Genomic DNA, 27,743 nt, shown 5'->3' with positions numbered 1-27,743 from the left:
CTATACCGACAGCCCTAATTATAAATCCACTGATTTGAATCTTTTCTTCCCTACATTAGAAATTTTTCCATAAAAATGCAAATGGCACTTGATGAAAGCTTCTAGTACTGTAAGCTACCTGCATTTATTCTTACCAACTGGCAAGCCTTAACACCAGGTAACAACTGATTCTCCTTCACACATCCTGCAAGGTAAGGTCTAGGAAAAGAAAAATGCCTTGATCCCAAACAACTCCTACTTGCATCTTCAATAAAAGCTACTTTTTTAAAAGGTCACAGAAAAGCATAAAAACAAAATTTAGTTCATTTATGGAAGCAGCAGAAGAAATACAATCAAACTGATCCCGTAAGAACACAATTAGTAATCACTCTTCCATGCATTTAAGAACTGTATCAAATGTTACTGTCTCAAGATACATGGTTGGCAAAGAAATGAGAATTCTTCTATATTAAAACATCATCATGTTCACTTACTTTTTCATGAAAATGTCAGTTGCTACTTTTAGCAAATTTAACAAGTTGAAGATGTTCATGCAGGAAAAATTACCCAACATTGTAGTAAACAAACAAGACAATGAGCTTAAGACCTACTGATGAAGTATTATTGGTGACTCAGCTTAGCTGCATTATCCAAGTTGACATCTACTTGACATGTATATTATTTCTTCATTTACTTTTACAAATAGTTCTTAAGAGTAGAGCTTGAGAGGAAAACATTGCACTGAGTCCTCCACTATATAAACACACCAATCAAACTACATTTCAGAAATATGCCAAAACTGAACAGAATCCAACTCACAGTAAACTGATGAGAGCAACATCTGGGACAAAGCAGAACAAGAGCAGTAAGTTACTATGTAGAGCAGCTCCAACTGCCAAAAGGTACTCACAGGGAAAGCCTTAGGAGGCAGCAGCAGCAGCAGGTTGTAAGCTTATCAGCACAATGTCATGACTACAAATATTCCATTTATTTGGAACAGAAAATACTAATTCTAATATTTTTCAAGTGTCATTTTATACCAAATTAGTTAGCAGGCTTTGTTCCTACTGCAGTCATATTTGTCTCTTTTTCCTATGCTGGTAAAACTTCTCATGCATATTAAGCAGATCTGATTTGTCCTTTTTGTTTTCTAAAAGGGAAGTTAACCATTTTGGCTATCTTTATTCCACTGAGCCTGTTGCCATTACATAAATCTTCAGCTTCTGTTACTCCATCACACATTGTCTTGTTGGGTCTTTACTCCAATTGCATTAACTCTTCTCTATCAAGAGACCCATCAAGGAAAGGACATTATACAAAAGGTATAAACCACCAGCAGAAATATAGGAGATGTTATTAGTCTTTAGGTCAGAGTCAAGAGAGAACAAGACTGTGCCAGGGTAGGTCACACACCTTGCCAATCTCATCAATGAGAGTAGAAAACACCAGCTCAGTATTTATGCATCAGTAAGAAGACATAAGTGCTATTTAGGGAATTATCAGTCAAGACTCTTTGGCTTAAGAGAGCTTTTAAATTGGAGGCAAGTGTGCCAAGAAGGATGTTTTCAGGCACATGAAACAAGATTCATACCATTAACTGATACTCAGATGGAACAGAGGGTGCCTACATTTCTCAAAGTGTAAATAGTTATCACTTGGCAAAAACAGTACTGCAGAACTGTTTGAAAACTATAAACACTATCTGTCACAGCATACTAAGAATGCAACTAGCAACAAAATCTGCAGTTAAGTCTGACAGCTTTTATTACAGCTCTCTGCTTTCATTTGATACATTTGAAAAAATTACACCAAATGCTCTCAGATACCTTTTTTTTTCCCCCTCAACACTATACATGATGGGTTTGGGAACTGACTTATAAACATAATTTTAAAGTGTTTAATAAATGTTTTCATCATGAGATTTCTATGTTTAAATTCTAGATTTTTTAATTTTACATGGAAATCAAATTGACACAAAGAAAAGAGCCTTTGCCCCATAGCAATACTATGTAAATACTCCGTTAGGGTTGTTGTTGAGAAATAGATACTGTACAAAAACTATACTGACTTGATTTTAATCCATTTAATTAGTAGACCTAAAATGTTCTTAATGCATGTGTCAGCTTGTAGAATATTTCTTGGAGAGTTCTAAAGAAACTTTGGTTTAAGGCAATTTATAATCTTTGCCAACAGCACAGGAGGACTTAAGTCATTGCTGACCAAACATCACATCGATGTTCATGCCCTTTATATAATAATTAAGATTGGGAATGACTTGCTTACATAGACCAAGTCTAACATAGTAAAGCTATAAATATATTTTAAACCACACAAATTCCAGATGGTATTGCCACAAAGGGGGGTGCATCTCAGACACTGCCACTGCTTGAATAAGTAATGAAATCCTTGAAAGCCACTGAACCTTAGAGGACTTTGCATTTTATAGCAAAAAGTAATGATCACAGTTTCAAGATAGCTAATTACTCATAAAATGAACCTCTCAGACCACTGTTGGAAAGGATGAAAATATTCACTCTTACCTAGCCAAGGTTTGCATAAGACAGGAATACAGAGATGATATTGCTGCCAATACCAGTCTCACAATTTAGAGTACAGAATAACACACAGCTCTGCTCTTCTCTTCAAAACAGATGCTACAAAAGGAAAGAATTCCAAAAAAAGCTGTGAGAATGATCCAATATCTGGAAAGAATGTCTGTTTAGTCTCTCAACAAGAATGTTCCTCATTTGTCAAAAAGACAAAAAAATATTGATCCCACTATATAAACACCTATGAATAATGATTTTTGCAGGTTCCTTAAATTAGCTCAAGAAACAAAAAGATTTGTATAGTTTTGTTGCTTCTGACATTTCTTATCCTAGAGTGCATGACTTGGCATTCTTAAATTTTTGTTTTATTTTTTGATGGTGTTTTCAATTACCTACAAAAATTTATATTTGCTCCCTTATAAGCAGCCTGAAGAGCAGAGAAGACAGTTCCTTTATTCAGTGTGCAACACAACATGAAAGACCAATACCATACAAATCATTGAGGAAATATCCACCAAGGGTCAGACTGCAGATATCCTCTTGGCAAGCCACAACTTGGAGTTACAGAATACAGGAAGCATCATTTTATATTAGTTTTGCTTTTATAGCTTTTCCTCAGGTCACTCTCAAAGCCAGATGCAGGATCAGATGAACCTTCAGTCTGACCCTTGAAAGATGTTCTTGTGTTATTAGTGCTAAACATATTATATGCCATGTCAGTTGTCCTTTTCAGAAAAAACAAATTCAGGAGATATAATTCTAAAGGCACATTCCTCAGATCATTCACAAAAAGAAAACAATCTTTAAATCTGGTATCTATGGACAACAGGTAATTTAGTGCTTACATTAAGTCTTGTTAAGCCTTTATAAAGAAAAAATAGAACCATAGCAAAGGAAAAAACAAATTAAAGAAGAAACAGATTTCCAAACACCTATACTTTCTCATCTTTTGGCAATTACTAAAGGAAATTAAAAAAAAAAGAAGAAAAAAGAAAGAAAACAAAGCGCAACATTAAAAATTTCTGCTGATGCCTTCAGAAATTCAAAGGTTCTAAGAGACATTCAGTAATTATTGATGCAGCATAATCTTTTTCCTTACCTCTTTTGAAAACATTCACTCTTTTATACGCCAATATTTCAAAACAAAGTTAAGGAGGAACAGGTTTTGCCCAACTGTATATTCTAAGTATAATTTAATTAATTTTACAAGTTTATTACTAATGCTGTTCTTCACAGCTAAACATTGAAATGAAGTCATTTCAGAACTGCAAAAGTTGAAAACAAAACAATATTAAGTACCATCTGGGGTTTGCATCTGTTCAGTGTCCTCAATAGTTGCTAGTTAAGAGAGAGTAAAATGTAATCCCATAAAAAAGGCATTTAACTTGAGCAAGAGTACTGACTCATTTTTCAAACCTGAAAGAACAACTTAGCAATGTGCCAATAAGAAAATTATGGTTTTAAAGATAATTTAAGTCTTCAAAAGTGTTTTCCCCGTATCTTTCACTCTAAATGCTTCTATAATGGCAAACTTATGTAAGCACAAGCTCCTAAAAACTGGCTTATAACCACAAAAAAAAGGTAACATATCTTTGACTCAAAATATGTTTATATTACAATGCCTAAAACATGGGAGAAAAGATCATCCCCAGGTATACTGTCCTGAAGTATACTAAGGGAATAACAATCTCTACCAAAGTAAGGAAAAGAATAATTCTATAATTATTTTCAGTAGACAGATAAAACCTTTAAACCTTTACAGGCACTTAAGGTCAACCTCAGCTACTGAAATTCTTCAGCAGGACTTCTGTAAATAGGAAAACATGAGGAAAAATTTTCCCTATTCTTGTGGAACACAGCCTTCAAAGCCAAACATCTGTACTAAAGGGCTAATTCACTCTGGTGATTTATTATTCACAAAGTGTGCACCTTGACTGTGTTGGAGAAAAGTAAATTAAAAACCTCAAAGTAATCAAACTTCCTTGGACTATGTAGTAATTAATAGTATTACTTATCCTGTCATCTCCTCAAGGTAATCAAGAAAGCAGAGCAGGGACTCATCTTCACATTGTCATTTTAAAAGCCTCTGAGGATACCAAATACAGTTCTTTCCAGGTCTATGGAAAATTACATCTTTCAGGGAAATTTTCATACTTCTAGTTCTAGTCTTATTTCCAGTCATACTTCTTCTAGTCCTACTTCATAGAGTTTGTTAGCTTCAATACTTATGAAAAAGGCAAGAAACTTGTAACTCAATCCTGACTTACAAGCTAAGAAGCTGTGACAAATCATCATTAGCACTATAAAGCAAAAAGAAGGAACAATACACTCCAACTCAGCATATTCTATGATTCATACTGACTGCAGATGAAAAAGAGGATACCTACAATCAAGGGCAAGCACCAAGGGCTGGGCAAGAAGGAAATGAGATGTTATTTAAAACAATGTGGTACTAGCTAATTAGAAGTAGAGGAAAATTGTTTTCAATGTCAAAAGCATCATTTCCCTAGCAATGAAACAGAAAGAGTTGCCAAATAGATCTATGTCATACCAAAAAACAAATTAAATAAAACAGTAAAAACAAGAGGACAGGTTATTCTGCATGATAGAATCGATCTTAAACTTCTGATAAAAATCACTCTGATCCAACAGCTGGTATAAAGCATGAAGGAACTAATAGCATGGCAATAATTCAGTGAGGATGAGTAAAAACTTCTGGTGCAGGCCAAACAGACACTGAATTATTGCTAACCTTAACCTATCTTAACATACCCTTGTTCAGATCCAGCCCAAGGGTGTATATATTCCTAGCCAATACAATTAAAGCAAACAATATTACCATTATCACAATGGCAACAGATGAAACCATACTGTGGTTATTAAGCAATTCCACCTTGCCATGCAACTATAATTGATCTTGTTCTAACTACATTCAATTTAACACCCTTGCCATGACCATCACAACACAGAGGTTGGTGAAATGCACCATATTTTAATTGTCAGTGGGATACGAGTCACAGTGATAGCAGAATAAAATTGGAATGGGAACAATCTGATTGATGGTCAGGCACCAGTGTTCTGCTGGAGGGCAGATATCCAGTAGGAAAAAAAAATAAAAATTAAAAAAAATTGCAAAAACAATAGAAAGAGAACTGCAAGGATACCTGGTGTGGATATTGAGACCTTATATGAAATGTTTTACAGGCTGTCTTTAGCAGATGTCTTGCAGCATTTGCCTAATATTTGCATTTCAGAAGATGCAAGTTGATGCCAAATTTCAAGAGAGTTAAGGGCACTATTTCTGCTTTGTCTGGCAAGGAAAAAAATAATCTATTTTAAAAACTGGAAAAGAAGAAAAGGGAAATTATGGGATAATAATAAAATCTGGGTGAGGAAGGTTGCAGATATAAAGATATTGCATTGCAGTTTCCTGAACTGGAATATTTCCCAGAACAGAAAACTCAATATAAAGAAGATTATATGTGTTGGAAGATATTTACCAGACGTGAACCTGAAAAAAACGTAAGTATATAATTTTTATGCTTGTATTGCTATGTTAACAAAAAAAACCCAAAACACTGTGTTTTCTGGGTTTTTTTAATCTGTAACTTAATCAAAAGTCACAGAAAGAAGCAAGGTATCACTGCAGAACTTGTGAGTTCAAAAGTTCTGCATTCCAAGGCAACAAGGCACCTTCAGACACATTAGTACTGCAGAAAGTCTCCACAGAAGATCCCTCCAGAGAAAGCAAACTGGGCATCAAGGAAGCCTGATCAGTTTCACAACCATCTCTTTTTTCAGACTGAATTTGCTAGAGACTTCCCAAAGCAAGCAAAAGACTCTTCTCTTTAAAACACTATGGTCAGCAAGTTAAACGTTTGGAACAACATCACAACCAAGCCTGCAACATTTGCATGTGTATTAGGATACACTCTAATTAGGCATTTTCACTCTTTTTCCACTGGACCTTTTGTTCATCATACATGATGCCAAGCTATATGTACAAAAAATTTAGTAGTTGCTTCCACTGTGAAACCAAATTATCCACCATGTAAGGCAATCATTTATTCTCTGCACACCATTTCCACTCTTCTCATAACACAAATATTCTGGAGCATTTGATTTTTCAACAGTAGTGTTCTCCAAATCTTTGCATACAATTTTAGTTTCAATATAATATTCCATTATACGGAATAATTTAAAAGCAAAATTCAGAAAGCAGCAGTAGATCCCTGCCTCTAAAGCAAAGATGCACCCCTGTAAAGACTGAAATGTACACCAGTGAAATTATGTACGTATTTGTTAATGTAAGCACTATTGTAATTGAGACTTGAGGATGAGGGAAAAAAATTGGCATAGTTCTCTGTTGTGAGATATTTGAAAAGAGAGAATCATTATCTGAGTACAGGGATGTGCATTTTTGGAAGCAAGTTTACAAACAGTGACTTCCCAATCTTCCCAAACAATCAAGCTTAATATAATATGGACTAGAAAGAAAATTAAAATGAGTCAAGTTCTATTACTTCTTGCATATAATTTAGATTTTATTTTGAAATTATTTTCAATTAATTGATAAAATAGCCAGGGCAGTGAAGTACAAAGCATTTTATTGATGCAGACGTTTTCCTGTGTACCACTCTATTTATGTAAAAGAACAACATAAAGTATCAATAGCAACATATTCAAAGCATATCAAAATGGTCAGTTTAATTCTGAGAAGATCTATTTCAATCTGATAGCCATGAGTAAATCTGTTCACCCACACATTATCCTTCAACTAAACTAATATTCATATCTGCCCCAGAGACTTTCCACAGAAATATGAACGTAATAATTCACAGTTTGTTTTGCGGTGTTGTTTTTTTCTTTTAATTTAACTATTAAATCTTACTGTATAAGCTACTATTTTTAAACATATTTCTAAAGCAAAGTAACAGCTTTAAGTCTCTCACGTTGGACTCAGTCCAGGCAAAACTTCAATTCCAATTACATTACATTCTGGGCCTTTTGACATGAGGACTGGTAAAATCTAAGCTTCAAATCAAGAAAACATTATTTCTCCAGGCCCAGGAGCAGGAAGAGGTTTATCTACAGTTTATCATACCTTCTACATTGCTATCTTTCTTTTATAACATGGTCATTTGTTATTCTCTTTCTAAATGACAAATGCACACAGAAAACAAATGCATGAATATCAGAATTTCTATCCCATCTACATAATCAATGGTCTCTTTTCATAGTAGGTATTTTTCTTTAAAACAACAAATCTTTAACAAGTGATATGTGTGCACTGCTAACTGAAACTCTGATGTATCACCTACAGAAAGTCATACTAAAGCAGCCCAAAAAAATTACAATGGAACAGAAAATGTGCTTGCTATTCACACTGAACAAATGCTGCAGACAACCGTGGTCACTGCTGGTTCCTTGGTGCAGCCAGGGAGAAGAGCTCTATCCCATGGGTTATGAACAGTTCAATATCCCATAGAGCATTTAAAGAGCATTTTATTCATTCCTATTCCACTGCACAGATATTAGTTTGGTATCCTAAAAAAATTATTGGTAAATATTACTATACAATCAGAGATTGCTTCAGGGTGTGTTTATTTTAGGGTTTGTTTGGTTTGGTTTGGTTTCTCTCTGATCACTCAATATTCTTTCCTTCTCCTGCGTGGACAGCAGCCCATTTATATCTATTGCCAAGTTCTGAGAACCATGCAACTGGGTTTTATTCATACCACAAAACCCTAATCCCCTTCATTCAGTCATACTGGCTAGGTGTCCTTGTTTGCCAAACAGACTTAGTCACAAGAAATAATGGACAAGAATAGGCAGTAGCTCACCAATCTTATCATGCTAGTGTCAAAATAAATTGAATTCAAAAGGCCTTGAAAGGTTGTTAAGTTCTCCAGCCTAGACTGCAAGCAATTCATTTTCCATAGCAGCTGCATCCACTCTACTGCATTAAAATACATATGCTTATTCATTTTTTATCACAGCTTACAGGGTAGGTTCATGTCAGCAGCAAACAACCTTAGCCACTTTATATTCCAGTGCACTGAAGACACATACTATGTCATTATGAAGAGAATTCTAACAGGTAACACAGTGCCAGTCAGACAGTCTGTGTTAAAATAGCAAGGGTACAGTGTTAAATTTTAGAGAACTGAATAATGGAAGTTACAAGTTAAATACGTGGTGCCAACAATTCCTTGTGACTTCCACTAGCAGCTATTCTTAACTTTAGTTAGGATGATGACGACTGCTATTTAATATGAGATGGTCTAAATGCAGCATTTATTTTTAAAGAAACATCAGTGAAACTGCTTCAATGGGTCTTAAATACAAAAAAAAAAAAAAAAAAAAATCAAGTAAGGGCCTGACATTTTGACTGCACTGTTTATTCAGGACCCAAGACAGGTATCCCTAGGATGCATTTCCCAATTAAAAAAAAAAAAATTAAAATAAAAATCTATCTTCCACCATTGGAAAAAAGGTCCATTAGGTCACTCACATTTTTAAATGCTGTATTGTCACTTGCAAAGATTACTCTAAAGGCTTATTTGTCGCATTTTCACACACATAATGTACAACTACTTAAGAAGAGCCTCAATGAGCATGCTTCAAAGCACTGTACTTCACAATAGAATATGATCATTATGGGACCTACTCCTTTCACCTTCCAAAATTTGATGTGTGTCTGTTGTTCAGTATTCACAATGTGTTAAAAAAGATTAAGTCTTCATTTGTACTTCCTGGTTCTAATCATTAGACTAGCCAGTATAAAGATGGTGGGCAATGGAGCATCCAGGTTTGGGAAGATGGACTTCTATTATTCCATTTATTTTCACTATATATTTACCAAATTTACCAAAAGGAAAAAATCATATGTAGAGCTAGCTAGACAGAAGATGCATGCCTGTATGAACAATACTTTTAATGTCAACAACAAAATTAGTGACTTTCCTAAATCAGTTTAAGCACTCAACAAACCTATTCAATGCGCCTTAATACCATGAGAAGCCTGAGCCTGAGTTAAACCTAAAGCCTATATAGGAGTTCTGGACATACCACAGAGCAGAACAGACTTGTTCTGTTTAAGATTCTTTAAAACAATATTCCTGATAGAAAAATCACTAAACTTAAATAATAGTTTTTAATAGTCCTCTCTGAAGGGAAAAAAAAATAAATACAGGTACATCCAAAATCCAAGATATTTACGCATGAACAGCCAGGTAGAATAGAATTCTCAGCCTCTTTTGTACTCATCAATGCAATCACAACTGAAAGAAAAACATCCCTGTAAATGTTTCTTTTCCCAACTTACAAATTATGTTTAAAAAACAGTTGAAAAAAAAAAGTGTGTATCAGTATGCTTCAAAAATTATTATCTTCTGCTGTCCCCTAGTGGTACTGTAACTTGTTTCACAAAACTAAGCAAAGAATATTTTCAACCATAGGGATTCATAGGCTACAGAACAGAAGGCATCAATAGAATTTAAAAGCCAGAATAAATTAATTTTGCAGACAATTGCTACGAATATTATTTGCTTAGAATTTTGGAAATCAAAAGCCATGGAAAAATACTGTGATCCAGTATTTTAAATTACAGACTTGGTAAGAGATTGTGTGACAAAAATATAGCAAAAAATATTTATGGGTGATGTAAGGGTTACTATAAAATGCCTGATACTAACTGTCTAGGGGTCACATTTACCTGACAGAAGCTAACACAGAATGCTTGTTTAACAGAAGGTAAGAAATTGTTTAGGTAGTCATCAGCTTATAAGGGAAATACATGTGCTGAACTGATAACTATAGCAACCTTGAGATAAGAAACAGAACGTGTTGTGGGCTTGGCTGAAGAGTGAAGGAATGCACATGCCTGGAGAGGAAGAGGTGAAAAGTTTACCCAGAGAAAAACCTTTGCTTCATTTTTACTTCAACCCCATGACTCCCACGACCCTCACCAGGAGACACTACGCAAGGGCAGGAGGGAGGAGATTATGAAAATGACCTCTTGGGACTAATTTTAATAGGAAGCAGGAGAAGGTGATGCATGTGTGTGGGTGTATTGCAAAATCTCATGAATATGTAAAACTTCAGTGTTTGTAATAAAAGCCAAATTGCAGGATTGGCACACATGGATTTTGGAGGAATTATCCCCTCGTGTGCCCAGTGCTGAATAAACACACCCCTCTCTGTAATTTTCCAAGTTGTAGAGTCCACAAGTCCTGGGCATTACCATGATATTGTCAGTATTTTAGGAATTCTGTTACTGAACTTGTTAAGATTTTAAATAAATATTTCCAAATGCAATTGGAAGAAATAGCTTCTAATCACTACAATCACAGCATAACGTTGAAGTTTAAAAAAATAAAATAAATTTAACATTTTTTAAAAATCAAGGTATGCCAATTTTACTTTAAAGTAAAAGCATTACTGGACAACATCCAAATTTTCTTGATCTTACTTTACCATAAATCAAGAATGGAGGATGTGTGATTTATGTTTCCCAGCGGGGTGAAACGCAAGTGAAATGATGCTTAGGAAACACAGTGGTCTTACCCACTTAAAAAAACAATCATTATCTTTCATCTTACGTGAGGTTTTGCAAAACTGTAAAATAGATATGGGAACATATCTACAACAGTTAGTCCAGGGTTCTTCAGCCCCATTCCCAAAATACTTTCTCTCTTGACTTTCATATTTATTTTTGTATCACAAAATAATTTGATTTCAAAAGTAAACAGTATGTGGCTTCCCAGTTTTAATTACAGTTTAACAGTCTCTTAGGTAGCTATTTAATTTAGCTTTCATTCCATGCAATTACGCACCCTCATAACCTATGAAAATTTGTAATTATTGAAGTAGGCCTTCATTAATGAGGCCTCCTAAGCTGCAGTTCAGTTTCTTTTTATCAAGTCTCTAGAAGAAAAACAAGCTTCTCTACTAACCGTAGCTACTGAAACCAAGTGAAGTTTCCTAGTCAACACTTAAAAGTTAGGTGGGAAGTATGTTCTCAATTACCCACATCTAAAACTACCTTGGCATATTTACTTAGCACACAGGATCTACTTAAAATGAGCAGGCACCTCCCTTGTTTTGTTTTCTAAAATTTATTTCATGCTGTTAAGTTCACTGAAGGGATCTATTTCAAGGACTGCTTCAATTTTTACTGAAGTAATCAGAGAAGGCTGTACTGAACAGGCTGCTGAAGAATGACCCTTAAGGTTGCAAGGCCAACATTCCTTGTCAGAGTAACATTATATTAAAAGCATCATAATAAAGGAAAATTACTTATCTGTATGTAGCTGCTTCTCCACTCTAAACCTACTCATAATGGCTCTTCTCAGCACCAAATGAGAACTGAGACAAGTCCTGAGGATTACAGCTCCAGAGAGGTGTTTTACCTCGGCAACACAGCTTGGGAAGAGCTCCACAGGCCTTCCAGAAACAGCCAACTAAACAGCATCAAAGAGATTTTTCCCTTCAATGGTGACTGCCATAAAAAAAAAATTACAAGCCTTCTGTGGAAGCCATATAGGATTAGAAAATAAGGGAGAGGAAAAAAAAAAATTCTAAGTCTATATGCTCCTTCTCAATTGGGATGCAAGAGATAATATTTAGATTTTAATTTAGCCAAATACCTACATGTTTTGCCTATTTAGGTACAGCATTCACTGATTTGTTCATAGTTTCTTTCCAAAAGCACTTATAAAATAATTATTCCCTTCTATTATAACATGAAGATAAGAAAAAGGAAGATGCAGGAAAGCATGTGGCAGAAACCCATTCCCAGAAACCTTCCCAGCTGCAACAAAAACACGAGTTGAACTCAAATTCTGAAAGAGGGCAAAGGCACACACTCCTGTAACTGTCACCAAAAGTTAATGCCATTTGATCCAGAATGACAGATTTCAGACTCCTGTAGCACAGAGGGCTGTAAGATCTCTGTTAATTAAATAATTAATTAATTAAATAAATTAATTAAATAATAAATAATTATGGTAAAACATTACCTTAAGTACTCAGAGATGTCTTTTGGTGAAAACAGCCCTTCTTTCTTTCCAATTTTTACCTTGATTTTTTTTCAAGTGAGCCTTTAGCCAATTATCTGTACCTTTAGTGATTTAATTTTAAAAATTAAAATATAAAAGAAAAGTTAAAACAAACCTGGCTGTTCTTCCCACTCTGTGGATGTATGTGTTTGCATCTTCTGGACAATCAAACTGAATGACCCAGTTCACTGCTGGAAAATCTGCGTAAAGAAAAAATGTCAAAACCTAACCTCACAGTACTCAAAATCTGCTTATTCAAGTGCAACATTATTTTAAGGCATTAATTCCTGTAAGAACCATAATTTAGACCAGTTTACAGACACTAGGTGCAAGCTCTGAAATGAAAATAAAATTAATTGCATGTATTAGCATTTAATAAACAATCATCCTCTCAATCAAAGAAAACTATAATTAATGTTGTCCTCAGTTCCTAAATTATGACAGTGTACTGAATGGAACATAATTTCACACTTGACAAGAGCAGGCATGTTTTGTGTCACACAGATAATAAAGCACCACATTCAACAATTAAGTAACAATATCTGACCCCAATTAAGTAACAATATCCGACCCCCTTCTCACCTACAGTATCAATACCTACTCCACTGGGATTTGAAGTTAACTGTGGTGAGACAGCATTACTTCAGCTGTCCACATACAAAAATACCACACTCTTGCAGACAGGAGGAGATGACCTAGCCTAATAAAGTTAGCATTGAATGTAATTAATATTATTAAATAAGCATTTTCTAACTACTGCACTTCATCTGGCAGCAGCATGCTCTGCACTGAAGTTAGTGTAACTTCTTGGTAAGTCTCTAGCTACCTTGCACTCTACAATTATACCTACACTCCAACCCCAGCTCGTTTGGACAACAGAGTTTGCTGTCTGAAACAAAAAAACAAGCAGACACCTGAAAGTAGTTGTGTCATACTTAAAAGCCTCCAAGTACTAAGAAGGAGGGGAGAAAAAAAAGCCCAAAGTATCCATGGAAAACATAAAGTACATCATTAATCAGCAGGTAACAACCAAAGAAAAGAAACTCAAACCAAAACAGGTTCTATAAATATTCTTCCTTTTTCCCTCCACTATTTTTCTGCCTCCTTAAGAATAAAGTCCCATAACATCATTCATAGTTTAGACACCAAAATTTCTTCAGGTTTTCATTTCCACATGCTGGGAGGTAGTAATTTTTCATATCTTTCAGAATAACCCATAAGATACAGGTTCATCAGAAATACTCAAAACTGCTGAGATCTTGGCTTAAAGCACATAGTAAGCAAATAAATCACTATTTCTATTTTCTCTTGTTCCAGATATTTGTCATAAAGTATGGCTGGGAAAACTAGATTGTCTACAGACTTGAACAAAAAAAAAAAAAATTACAGCTTCCACTATCTCAATAACAAATGCCATTACAAAACTAGTGACAACATAGGTCTTTCTGGGACAGAAAGAAAAAGTAAGTACAAATTAAGTGGGCCACTTCAGCAAATAAACAGCTGAACTCTTGAGAAACACATCACTTCTGAGCTACCCTAATGAGCTCTTAAGTGATTTACAGATTAATTTCTTATCAACCAGGTTGGTCTTCAGGGAATATAACCACTAATAATGTCTCCCAAGGGTTAGACCATCATGTTGTGAATAACTCCTGCCTCTGTGGGTACCTACCCAGGCCACGAGCTGCAATATCTGTAGCAAAAAGTACTGCTGCCTTCTTCCGAACAAAACAAGTGTAGACTTCCATTCTCTTCATCTGATGTTGCTTGCCATGGAGTGCCAGTACAGGAAGACCAGGCTGAAGTTTACAGAACACTCTGAATAGATACTGGACCTATCCAACAAACAAGGGGGAGGGAGGGAAATTAACTTCAAGATTAAACTTGTTAAGACCGCTTCCAGTACACAGAAATGGACTTAGTACATCAAATAAAATACTTTTCTACACATAGAATCATAGAATTGGCTGGGTTGGAAGGGACCTCAGAGATCATCAAATCCAACCCTTGATCCACTACCGCTGCAGTTACCAGACCATGGCACTGAGTGCCACATCCAATCTCCTTTTAAATATCTCCAGGGATGGAGAATCCACCACTTCCCGGGGCAGCCCATTCCAATGTCTGATCACCCTCTCAGTAAAGAAATTCTTTCTAATGTCCAACCTAAACCTCCTCCAGCACAACTTGAGACCGTGCCCTCTTGTCTTGCTGAGGGTTGCCTGGGAAAAGAGACCAACCCCCACCTGGCTACACCCTCCTTTCAGGGAGTTGTAGAGAGTGATGAGCTCTCCCCTGAGCCTCCTCTTCTCCAGGCCGAACACCCCCAGCTCCCTCAGCCTCTCCTCATAGGATCTGTGCTCGAGTCCCTTCACCAGCCTGGTTGACCTCCTTTGGACCTGCTCCAGGACCTCAATCTCCTTCCTGAACTGAGGAGCCCAGAACTGGACACAGTACTCAAGGTGTGGCCTCACCAATGCTGAGTACAGGGGCAGAATCACTTCCTTGGACCTGCTGGCCACACTGTTCCTGATACAGGCCAGGATGCCATTGGCCTTCTTGGCCACCTGGGCACACTGCTGGCTCATGTTCAGCTTCCTGTTGACCCAAACTCCCAGGTCCCTCTCTGTCTGGCTGCTCTCAGCCACTCTGTCCCCAGCCTGGAGCTCCCCATGGGGTTGTTGTGGCCAAAGTGCAGGACCTGGCACTTGGCCTTGTTGAACCTCATCCCGTTGGAATCAGCCCAACTCTCCAGTCTGTCCAGGTCCCTCTGCAGAGCCTCCTGCCTTTCAGCGAATCGACACTTCCCCCCAGCTTAGTGTTGTCTGCAAACTTGCTGATGATGGACTCAATTATCATAGACAAGAGATGCTATTTTGAGACTTTGTCACACGCCCAGGTACTAAAAACTGAAAATTAAATTGGCACAAGACTGGCATTTCCTACAAGGAACCAGAGAATGCAACAGCAAGAATGACTTGGGACACGACTGGTTACACTATATGCAAGGGATTGAAATAACAGAAGTCCACCAGAAGCACTGCTTTGAGACAGTACTGGAGAGGTGCAGTGCTTTGCCTTGTTTGAACTCAAAGCAATCTACAGAGTCTTAGTTTACTACTTCAAGGTTCAACAGCTTCTCTCATAAAAGCAGTCTATTTATCATACACACAATATCATGACCCAGCATTATTTTATAGCCTGCAACTATTTTTTATGAAAACAGTTACCGAAACTGTGTATGTTGCACTAACAGCTGCAGCTCAGAGAATTTCCACACAACTAAGTTGATCACCTCACTGTACTCACCAGCCAACTACAGAACAACAAAAATACCGTAAACTGTTTCACAAAATAGAATTAGCTGGGCATCTTGCACTTTTTCAGCAGTGTAGCACAAAAATGGCTGAGTACACCAAAGTCTTCATGACCTTTCTGTATTGAGCCTGGGTTGCTGAGCTTCCCAGCAGCCAAGCCCTGCATGACATGCCTACAGGAGCAGGTGTTGTACAGTTCCTCCCCAATTTCCTGTGGCAAACTAGTCTAGGCACCTCTCTGGTGCCTTGAGTTCTAAATTAATATCTTATTTGTAGTATTTTAAAGTGCTATGGGGAGAGGGGAACAGCCATACCTCTTTACAGCTTGCAAAAAACACAATGCTCTTCTTTTTCAAGTGACTTCTCAGGAAAGAGTATAGCATGTTTACTTTTTGATGAAGCTCACAAACAACATAGTTCTGATCCAAAGTCGCTGGGGTACTAGGAAAAAAAAAACACATTTAGATACTGACATTTCCCATAATATTAAAATGAGAAAGAGGAGAAGAGAAAGACTATGCAGGCATACAATATATACAGAGATACCTGGCCTCTTCTTTAAGTTAGGAGTGTCTGACAAATACCCAGGAAAAGAAGGGGAAAAAAAAAAAAAAAAAAAAAAAGTCAGGCTGGAAAGTTCTCCAACTTTAGGGAATAAATCTTAACAGCTTCACGAGAAAGCTACTCTTGAAAAATGAACCAATTTTCTTGCAAAAAGCCAGCAGGGAGAAGGGGATGGACTTTTGACATTACTTCTAAATTCATTTACTATTAGCAAGCTAAATTATTTCCACATTTAAGAAGTGAAATTCAAACTGCCTTGAATTAAAATGCAATATTATCTATTAATCCTATTAAAGTATCATTTGAGCTTAAGAAAATTTCAAAGCACAGTCCAATCCTGAAAAAAAGGAGCATTGGTGTACTACAGCTGATACACCCTGACATGCAGAGAGACTTTATAAAACTCTGAATTGTCATCTCAGCTCACCTTTCCATTCTTTACAAAACTCAACTTTAAAAATTCTTTGGCATATTTGTCCTTGGAATACATCTAAACGTTCATCTCTCACAGTTCCTCTGCTTCACAAGAAATAGACCAATGGTATTCAAAATTATTTTATAAATTTCACCATTCTAGGTGGCACAAGCTCCAGTTTTTATTCTACTTTGAATTACGCCACAGCCCCTTTAAGTCTTTCAGAGGAAACTGTTTTCATAAGTCAATAACCTATTGTCTACTAAGGCAGTAATTAATAATTTCCTTTTTTTAAAATTCAGTTTACTATCTAATTGCACCCTCCCAAATATTAAAAGAATGTAATTTAAAACTAGACTTCACAAAAAAATGTGAGATCTGCGAAAGAGGTGTACAGACAGCCCTCAAAATGGAGACTACATACTAGACTTCTACATCCCCTTATGCTAAGAGGCCATTAACCACACAATTTTTTCAGACAATCATGCTTAAGATGTTGTGATAATAAAGCAGACTGAAGAAAAGCATTTGCAGTACAATACAGTAATAATTAAAACAAATAGTTAAAACTGCTTTTGGATTCAACTTGTTTCTGTTGTTCACTTTGCTGATGATTTCTCATTTGCTCATCTGACATATACACATTACAATATACACAAATTTAACAGAAAGGCAAAAAGAAGTCATACATGTTCTTAACTAATGACACTTGGATCACAGAACCTACAGGAATGCAAAGTATTAACATTCTCCACTTAGAATTAAAAAAAAAAATCTGCTAAAAAAACAATGTGTATATTTTCTTTATTTAGTGACATGTTCAATTTTTGAGCTTGACAGACCACATTCTGCACTTCTCACAAGGTCCTCCTGTTCTGATCTGAACTGTATGGCATGACAACTCCAGCTCACGTGCACAATAAAGCCAGCACATCAGGAATCCACAAGACTCACTGAATAGGGACTAATGTGACTAATGTCACATGCTTTTCTTTGGGCATCTAATATTCAGTACAAAACCCAGACTGTCATTCTGCACTTTCCCAATAGGAGTATGTCATCTTCTGATTCAGGGGACTGACAATCAGAGAAGAGGTTAAGTAGAATCCCCACCTGTTTAACTCAACAAAGGGAAAAAAATTATCCCAACATACCTGAATTTGGCTTTCTCATGAACCCAAACATACTCTGGATCTTTCAGACTCAGCCGTGCAAGATCCTTCACAGATTTTGTTTGTGTTGCAGAAAAAAGCAAGGTCTGACGTTTCTTGGGTAGATTTTCTATGATTGCATTCATCGTATCAGCAAAGCCCATGTCTAGAATTCTATCAGCTTCATCAAGAACTGAAAAGAGAGACAGTTTGAGAAAATCAGGATTTAGCTTTATTTACATACATTTTAAAAAAATCACACCAAATCCATACAGTACAAAAATTGATGCCTACCTAAACTGCAGAAATTAATTAATGTATCTGACAATATTCTCTCTAGTTCTTCATTAAACATGTTTTTAAAAAACCTGCAATATAAGAAATAGCATTTCCCATAATCTATATAGCACAGTCCTCAGCTTCACATGCTGAACAATAAAAGATCTGCATTTCAAGTTCAGCAATTTGCAAACAGAATGCAAATTACAAATTCCCTGTCCTATTACTGAAACAAAAGCATGGAATATGAAACAGTATTGTACTATTCATGACACAGCTAAAAAGACTTTCCTGTACCTAAGCTGAATTTACCATTGAAACACAGAGTATAAAAAGAGCAGCACATAGACAAAGCTTTAAGAAAGGGCCTACATTTAATGCAATTTTTGTCTTACTGACACAAATTTTACTAAATGTAGCAAACATAATTTCACATTTATCAGCTTCTTAATCGCTTTGAAGTTCCCCAATCTATCCTGAAAGTTACACAGTTCTCAGGTGCAGGCAAACCATTTCATTACACTGAATGCTGGAAGGATGAATAAAACAAAATAAAAAACATTAACAATACTAACAATACAATGAAAGGATCAACAATCTGTCTTAGCATTCAAAGAAACTTTTTCTTAAACTGGCCAAAAAGACACACAAAGCAATGGATATTTCATATGAGCAAATTATCATGTAAGGAAAAACACAGGAGCCATGGCCAGAAAGGAAAGGCCAGCATTAGCCTGGACAGATCTAAAGGATTATATGGGGCACTACATTCAGACTTGGGTTTTATTACTTGTTCTTATCATTCCAAGGGAAGACACGCTCAGCAAGTGTTTGAGCAAAAGTATACACATGAAACAGGTTTTATTTTCTTTTTTAATATGTACATGGGTGAATTTAAATGCCATTTTATCTATATACCATGACTAGGATGAACTTTTTACTCAAGGAAGTGCCCACACAATAATACAATTTTACAAAATATTTCTGAGTATATGAAAATACTTAAGTAACTTACTCAACATTTGCAGGTCAGATGCATAGAAATACGAGGTTTCATCCATGTGCTGCAGAAGCCGTCCTGGGGTGCAAATTAGCATATTTATGTGGTGGATTCTTTCAGACTCTTCTTGCAGATCCTGAAAAGGAATTTAACACTCTTAGCTCTAGTTGTTCACACTAGAAACCCAGTACCAGAGATGGTCAGGCAAGCTTAACCTATTGATAGCTTTTAGAAAGAACAGTCAAGAATCAGCCTTTACGCTTTCTACAGGGATATCACAATTTCATCAGCATGCTCACATTTGTGGCTTGAGTGAAAAATACCTCAGAATAATCTAAATTAATAGGATAGTCCTGAAAGGCTTGTCAGGAAGGTCCAGTCATGTAACTTGGAAAGAGTGTAGATATGCAAAAGCTTCAAAAGACACAGAGTACAGAAACAGGAAAAGGCGTGGGTCACTCATAGGTTCTCATTAGCTACTTACTTTCTACCCTTTTCACTTCCATGGTCTCCTTCCTAAACTAGAGCTTAATGTAGCACTCATTTATGCTTCCATACAGCAAATACCAAGAGGAGACCCACCTTCCCTCCAATGATAAGGCCAGCTGAGAATTCATGATTCTTTCCCACTTTACGCAGAACCTTGAAGGTTTGATAGGCCAGTTCCCGAGTGGGTGAAATAATCAAAACTCCCAGACCATCAGCTGAAGTCCACTGCTGGCGATACAGCAGTTCCAAAGCCTGAAAAAATTACAGAAATATCAGATATGGAACAACAAATTTGTAATAAAAAGGGTCATTAAAAAAAAAAAACATGCTACTTAAAGTAATTACTTGAAGAAATGTCAGCGTACATTTCACGTACTATATTTGCTACAGCAAAGTTTCCCAGTACCAAGCTAAAGCACAGAGTAATGGATGGTAAATGATAAAACATTTTACTGCATAATTAATACTACTCTTCTTAATTCTGGAAACTAAACCTTTATCATTTATACAAGAATACTAATCAGTGTAGAAAAAACATGAGAAACTTCCCAGCTCATAAGGTTTTGTGGGAACCAGAAACAGAATGTGCAAGTAGAAAAAAGTCAATTATTGCAGCTTTAGTTCTGATTATAGACTTGAAGCAGTACTAACCACATGCACTACACACACACAGCATTCCATCTAAAGCTGCCATATACCTCAGACCAGGATTATTCCTCCTGTTATGAATTTGTATCACAGAACCACTGTCTCAGCTAATCCTAATGCTAAGATTTCATATATATGACTACCTGGAGCATTCTGAAATACTGAAGCTTGTTAAACAACCTTGTAAAATTATTTTTTTTCTATTCTTCAGCTCCTGTGTCTTACCACTTTTTTCCCCTAAACCTTTTCTAAAATAAGGTCTGTAAAACGAAGTACTTCTGCTCCTAGATTAACTAATTGAGCAATCTTGCTTCTAGTTCTCTAGCTTTTGAAGCCATCTACATTTTATTTCTTACTAATGAAAATTTTTTAAAAAAAACAGCATAAAGCATAAATCTTCTGAAACAGAGAGGCTATATGAACACCTATTACTGTTCCCAAAGTTACTGACAGAAAAGGCTGCAAAGAAATTTATGCTTACAAAAATGCAAGTCATGTTTAAACCAAAAAAAACAAACCACCTCCATACTCAAAACTCACACTTCTTTTTCCCTTTATTTAATCATAATATGATGGGGTTTTATTCCACTTATACATATGCTTCAAGAAAACTTCTCAGTTATACTTTCAACTTGAAAAAACGAAATGGAGACCATGATATTTTGAGTAAGACAGTCAAGCATCTATTATCCATGACAGGAGTTTTAATTCTGTTCTTAGTGGAAGTCCACCATCACTAATCTTATGTTTGCTATATACAGTCCAAATACTAAAATTTTTAAGGGGGTGAAAACCATACATATAAAAAAAAAGGCTTAAGGAACTAAAGATATTTCACCCTTTCTTCACTCTATAATATATAGTTTTCAAATTCTAAAAGAATCAGATAATTACGAGTTGCACCAAGAAAACAGATTCCTTAGAGAAGAACAAAGCATCTCCTGAATCACTCAGGGTCTACTAATGGAATTTCTAAGTGTCAGAAAATTCATGGGGTCAAGAATTTAATTCTTTCAGAATTTCAAGCAGCTTTATTGAACTAGTATCTTGGCTTTATTGGGTTATACTTCCCTTCCAATGTTCCTTCTCCTAAGATCTATTAAGCTAAGCCACATGATATCCAAAACTTCCAAGATAACTTTGGTTAAGTACAAATGGAAGGATGAAAATTACTTACTGGGACAATAAAAGCCAAGGTTTTGCCTGATCCAGTCTTTGCTGCTCCAAGTACATCTTTACCTTGTAAAGCCAAACCTATGGTTTGCCTCTGTATCTCCGTTACCACACGATACTGAGCTTCCTGCAATCCTAGTATTTGCAAAGTGGAGAGAGAATGTGAGAAAGAAAGAAAAAAAGAAAATCTTTATTTTTGTTCTGCCCAGAGCTGTATTCACCTGTTTACAAAACACTGTAGATGGCCAATACTTACGTAAAACTTAATTTAAAGCAAAAAAAAATTCATATGCAGATAAGTAATACATTCATTTTTACTTAAAAGAATTTGCAAATAAAGCTTCTGTACTTACCTTTTAGTGTTTTCTTTGACAATGGAAAATCTGAAAACCTTTGAATTTCACTTGCATTTATCTGAAACAAAGTAAGTTAACCAGTGATTACAATCTAAGCCTAATAGAGAAATTAAATAGCATTCTTTAAGTTGCTGTTAACATAAATATGCAGTAGTTCAGTATGACCTGGTCCAAGTTAGCTGGGCTGGTAATCTCTTAATATCTTGATCTAAGCCAATCTGCTCTTCTAACATAAACTGTTTAGTAAGTAATAAGATATAGTTTAATTACACGGGCTAATAGCATGATTTAAAGCTCAGACCACCATGAAATCAGAGAACAATTCAAGGTACCTGAAGAGATTTCTGCTCATATCCCCTGCTCACGGCAGGTAAGCTCTGAGGTCAGATCAGACTGCTCAGGGCTTCACTCAGTCCAGTCTTGAAATCACTCAAGGATGGCAGCTGGACAGCCTCTCTGTGCAATCTGCTAAGCCCCTCTTCCTTCAGCTTATGCCTGTTGTCTGTCACCCTTTTGCCCTGTTCCATCTCCTCAATCATCTGCCCATGGGCACCGGGGGGTTCTGTAAGGTCCCTGTCCCAACCCCAAAACCTTCTCCATTCCAGGCTGAGCAAATCCAGCTCCCCCAACCTATTCTCACAGGACAAATGCTTCAGCCCACACCGTTACAATGGCCAAACACTGAACTAGATCCACTTTATTGATGTGGGTTTTTTTATTGGGATGTCCAAAACCAGACACATTATTTTTCAGGGGAAAGAAAAAAAAATTAAAAATCACAGTTTAAAAAAATTCTGTGGTATGCAAACAAAAAATTTCTATACTGCAGTATGCCACAAGCCCCAGACATAACTTGCAATTACAACTCATGCTAAGCACTTCACAAACAGTATCTCTAAAATCAGAACTTCTGTAGCCTTTTTCTTCAAAACTGTCCCAGTCAGACAGGCAATATAGATTATAATAAAATATGTATGGCAAAACACATAACTAGCCAATTATTTCATATTTCTGTATGGAAACAACAAGCACTGAGTTTATGATTTAATTTTTATGCCCACTATGCATAAATTCATTTTCCTGGGAATATCCACAGAGGAGCAGCTTGGGTTTGAAGGCTTCTGCAAATGGAGTATGATAGTCATATCCCATAAAATGGCACTTGGGAGCTCTTACCTCCCTACTTTTTTAAGTAACCCAGCTAAAGAAAAAAAAATTACTTTGATGCCAAGTACACAGCCACTTTCTTCCTGGAAGAGAGCAGCTTTCCTGTAGTTGTAATAATTTAACTTTTAGGGCTCCAGTCCATGAAGGCTGACTCCTCCATCTGCAACGACCACCAGCAAACACTGTTGCCAGCCTCCCTCTACAGCTTAATGGAGCTAAGCTGTCTTTTTACCATCTATATTTTCAGATCCCTTGAAGCAATGAGAATGAAGTGTATTCCAGCTGCTGTATGAGATCGGTCATCACCAATGAAAGTAAAAGTTCTGCAAGGTCACAGCCTGGTAAACAAATGCTTCAGGAAATAGCTCCAGACAACACACTTCTTCCCCACTCCACTTTTTCATTTCAACTCTTGCAATGCTAGGATCAAGGGGGTTTTTGCATATTCTTAGCATTAGGTTATGTGATTAAAGATTAGTGACTGTGAACTTAAAGACCTGACAAAAACCATCAGAACAATGCTACCACTGTACACCAAGCTAAAGGTGTAATTCAGGCATTGGAATGGGCTGCCCAGGGAGGTGGCGGATTCTCTGTCCCTGGAGGTCTTTAAGAAGAAATGGATGTGGGACTCAGTGCCATGGTCTGGGAACCACAGTGGTAGTGGATTAAGAGAAAGACTTGATGGTCTCAGAGGTCCTTTCCAACCTGGCCAATCCTATGATTCTATGAAAGCACCCCAACTCAGCCCCTCCCCTGGACCATCAGAGGAGAGCAGCAGCTGATGGTTCCTAGGTGAACCCCACTGAGGTGTTGGTGACCCCACACACCACTCCCCACAAGGCCCTGCAGACGGGCAGGGTGTGCAATCCCCGGGGGCTGCAGGGGAAAAACATCAGGGACACTGCACAGCTTCTCATGAGGTGTTCTAAAGGGGCTGTGGGATTGTGCAACATTTGTTACAGGATGCCTAGGGAAAGGACCAAAGGCAGGGAAAGGGAGTGATGAAGGGGAGATGGGGACAAACCAGCAAAAGAAAAGAGGCAAATGAAGAAAGGAAGGGCTGGTCCAGGGTAGCAGCTGGCTGGTCAGTGTGCTTGTCTGACTGACTCTGGCACTCCACCACCACAGCCAATCCCACAGTCTTACTAAGACTTACTCAGACCTTATTGTAGCCCTCCAGTATCTGAAGGGGGCTACAAGAAAGCTGGTGATGGACTCCTTAGAATGTCAGGTAGTGATAGGACTAGGGGGAATGGATTCAAACTAGAGGAGGGTAGATTTAGATTAGATGTTAGGAAGAAGTTCTTCACCATGAGGATGGTGAGACACTGGAACAGGTTGCCCAGAGATGGTGGAAGCCCCATCCCTGGAAGTTTTTAAGGCCAGGCTGGAGAGGGCTCTGAGCAACCTGATCTAGTGGGAGGTGTCCCAGCACATGGCAGGGGGGTTGGAATGAGATGATCTTAAAGCTCCCTTCAAATTGTGAAAATTCAATGTTTCTTACATAAGAATAATTGTTTACTACTACTGCTATTAATTGCTCTTACATTGTTTTTATTCATCTTCTGTGCAAACACACCCTCTGTTCTGACCCCAGCTGAGAGAGCAGCAGCAGCCTGCCAGCCAGCCCAGTGGGCAGCAGCCCCAGAGCAGAGTGCTGGCAGCTGGCATGGGACCAAGAACCTCAGGGGCTGAGGGGGCTGGTGCCAGCACCTGGGGGAACCAGAGCCTAAGGACAGCTCTGGGGCAGATTCTTTAGTTAATGCCAGCTACTGGAAAAACCCATTTTGTATGTTTGTGCAGGCTGTGTGTGTGTGTGTGTGTGTGTGTGTGTGTGTGTGTGTGTGTGCTGGTAAAGGCACTGCTCTGTCCATGTTCATGTGTGCCTGGACACGTGTGTGTGCACATGTGAGCACCTACTGGGAATACTCACTGCAGGACATGCAACAATCCTGCATCTACTTGATTGGGACTCGAAGAGTCTAACTGGTGAAGCTCACCAGATTCACCAGTCTCTAACACTTGATATACTTAGTTTTTTAGAGCTGACCTACAGGGAAAAATCGTACTAGAAAAGTAATTAATTGTCTTTACATCTATTCATTTACCTCTCTGTCAGCATTCACCTCAACAGAATACTTGAGAGGTGATAATTATACACACACACAAAACCCCCAAGATCATGTGCTCTGAGTCCCTGAATTGGCTGAATTATTTACAAAAATGTTGAGACATCAAGTATAGGCAGTAAATAAAATGTAATACTTTTAACTCTGTTCTAGCTGATAGAAAATCATCAAAAGGCATGGATAGCTTCCAGTGGCAAAGTTCTTAATGATCAACAGCAGCAGAAAAAAAAAAGGCACAGAACTTGTTTCAAAAAGAAAGAAAAAAACAGGAAAATAAAAGAGACAACTGTATCTATAAGCAGAATAAGGCCTCAAATTAAAAGCTACTGAGCTGTCAGATCAGCCTTACATCTCCTCAAACTACCAAGCCTTCTACAGGTTCTGTCTACTACAGAAAACTGAACTTTTTTTTTCCTGAGGGTTTATACCTGTTTGAAGCATCTATATCACAACACTACTCTTTTAAGCCTACTTCTCTCTAGTATAAACAAGTAATGTAATGCATTACTTTAATCTTCAGATAAAATGCTGTAACACTGTTATTAAAATATGTTTTTTGACATCTTTCAAGGCAAAGCTCTTGCAAGGTAGTTTTCAAACATTCACTGTATCCTGGCAGGGCAATAAAGTTTTGCCAAACTTTACATAGAAATATTAAAGGTGAATTATTTTTATAACACCCACTTGTGCTGAGAAGCACATATTTCAAGCTAGTCAATTTCTGGCAAGGGTGGGGAAACTATTAGAAATCACCATTAAAAAGTGGGTTTTTTTACTTTTACAAATTGGAATTTTTGACAAATATTTCCATATTTAGATGATAATTTTTAATATATTAATTTATATATATATAAATATATATTATATTATATATAATTTAATATATTAATTCACATATACATACCACATATTTGGCTAATTTCCAGTCTTATTATTTTGCATGCTAAATCACACTCAGTGATGCATACAGGTTCAGCTTAATTTCAACTAAGAGACGGTCCACATAGGAAAACAGTATGCCTACAGAAGGGAAAACTATATCATAATTCAAGCAATCCATTATGTGCATCTAAAGGTATAGATTTTAAAGGCTTGTGACACAATGTGGGCTATTGCAACAATGTGAAATTGTTCTAAATAATTAAGGCTGCTTTAAGTATTTAAGAGGTCAACTTCTTTTTAATTCTAGATGACCTGTTAAGAATGGATGTATTAATTACAAAGGAGACAAATATTGTTCTGCTCTTCCACTTTAAAACCCTTTAAATCAATTTTAAAATCATTGCCTAGCTCTTCTAAAGATGCCCAAGAATGAAAAGTAGTAAGAACAGTATGAATAAAGTGAGGCATAGGAATGTCATGAGAGGACATGTCAAAGCTTCCTATATTATTTCTCTGCCCTATACATTTCCAGGAGCACAGGAATGATCTGTTGTAGTATCCTTGAACTCCAAAGCTACTGGTTTAATTTTAAATAACATCCAAATGGCAGGAGTAAAGAGGACCAGTGTCAGAGGTAGACCACATGATAGATCTATTTCATATCTACATGGACTGGTGGAAAACATCAACTTTATTTACTACAGGGAAACTAAGTTGATTACCTCTACTCATCTGTTTGAAATGTGTACTTGTGAGCTCTCTCTAATCTGCTGTAGGTGTGATCAGACAGCTTACTTCAAATAGTACTCTGATCTAACTTGACTAATTTGTCACAAAGTGGACTAGAAAGAGTTCACACAGTCAGTTCCCCAGCACATCAGTTAGCTGTCCATGGTTTTCCATGAGCACAACTGGACAGATAAGACAATGTTCATCAACAGCCTTACATTTAGGCAAGAGTCCCCAGATCAACAGGTAACAGATGACCTATGACCACTAAATTTCATGTTTTCAATCTATGCTGCCAGATATTCACCATCCCATGTCAACAAATGACCAAAACAAATATAGTAACAAAGTACTTTGATTGTGTCTTCATTATTGTATGTCCTGTTTTACCCATTCCAATCCTTCTCACTCTGGAAATTATAGACAGTACACTCTTAGAGGAAGAGCATGGTGGATAATCTTAGACCTTTAAAACATGCAAAATTAATTTCACTACACATTTCCTGTCTGTGTTCAAATACACAGAAATACAAACTAATCTATCATATAGATACTGCAAATCGGCATATAAACAATAAGTCACCACTCTGGGATCTGTGCAGAGTTCACAAACTCTGTATGCAGCCTCTGCCAGGTTGCTTTAACTCAGTTTTTAATTTTGCTCAGACATACACCCCCCCAGAAACTACAAAAGAGGCAACCATCTAAGACTAGGTTATAACAAACAGTCCAACAGTGCTGTAGTAATGTAGGAGGTTTTTCATCCCACAGGGAAAGACACACACCTACCAGTAGTTACCCCACTCCAAAAAATGCAAGCTTTTAACATCTCCAGTAGTCTGCTTTCAC

General features: G+C 36.9%; 1 protein-coding gene across 1 annotated transcript in view; it reads right to left on the bottom strand.

The window, feature by feature from the left end:
* The window catches only part of DDX10 (DEAD-box helicase 10), a 164,037-nt gene that overhangs the window by 134,808 nt on the left and 1,486 nt on the right, over window positions 1-27,743 (bottom strand). Inside the window, exons 2-9 of the mRNA XM_071735039.1 lie at window positions 21,982-22,042; window positions 21,633-21,763; window positions 19,901-20,059; window positions 19,334-19,454; window positions 18,043-18,232; window positions 16,224-16,350; window positions 14,265-14,427; window positions 12,705-12,789 (exon numbers count right to left, since the gene is read on the bottom strand). Coding sequence (XP_071591140.1) covers window positions 12,705-12,789; window positions 14,265-14,427; window positions 16,224-16,350; window positions 18,043-18,232; window positions 19,334-19,454; window positions 19,901-20,059; window positions 21,633-21,763; window positions 21,982-22,042 — 1,037 coding nt within the window. The remainder of the gene's footprint in view (window positions 1-12,704; window positions 12,790-14,264; window positions 14,428-16,223; window positions 16,351-18,042; window positions 18,233-19,333; window positions 19,455-19,900; window positions 20,060-21,632; window positions 21,764-21,981; window positions 22,043-27,743) is intronic.

Source organism: Heliangelus exortis, chromosome 1 (genome assembly GCF_036169615.1).
Source record: "Heliangelus exortis chromosome 1, bHelExo1.hap1, whole genome shotgun sequence".
Classification (NCBI taxonomy): domain Eukaryota; kingdom Metazoa; phylum Chordata; class Aves; order Apodiformes; family Trochilidae; genus Heliangelus; species Heliangelus exortis.
Note: the sequence above shows the minus strand (reverse complement) of the source record. Positions and strands in the feature narration are given on the sequence as shown.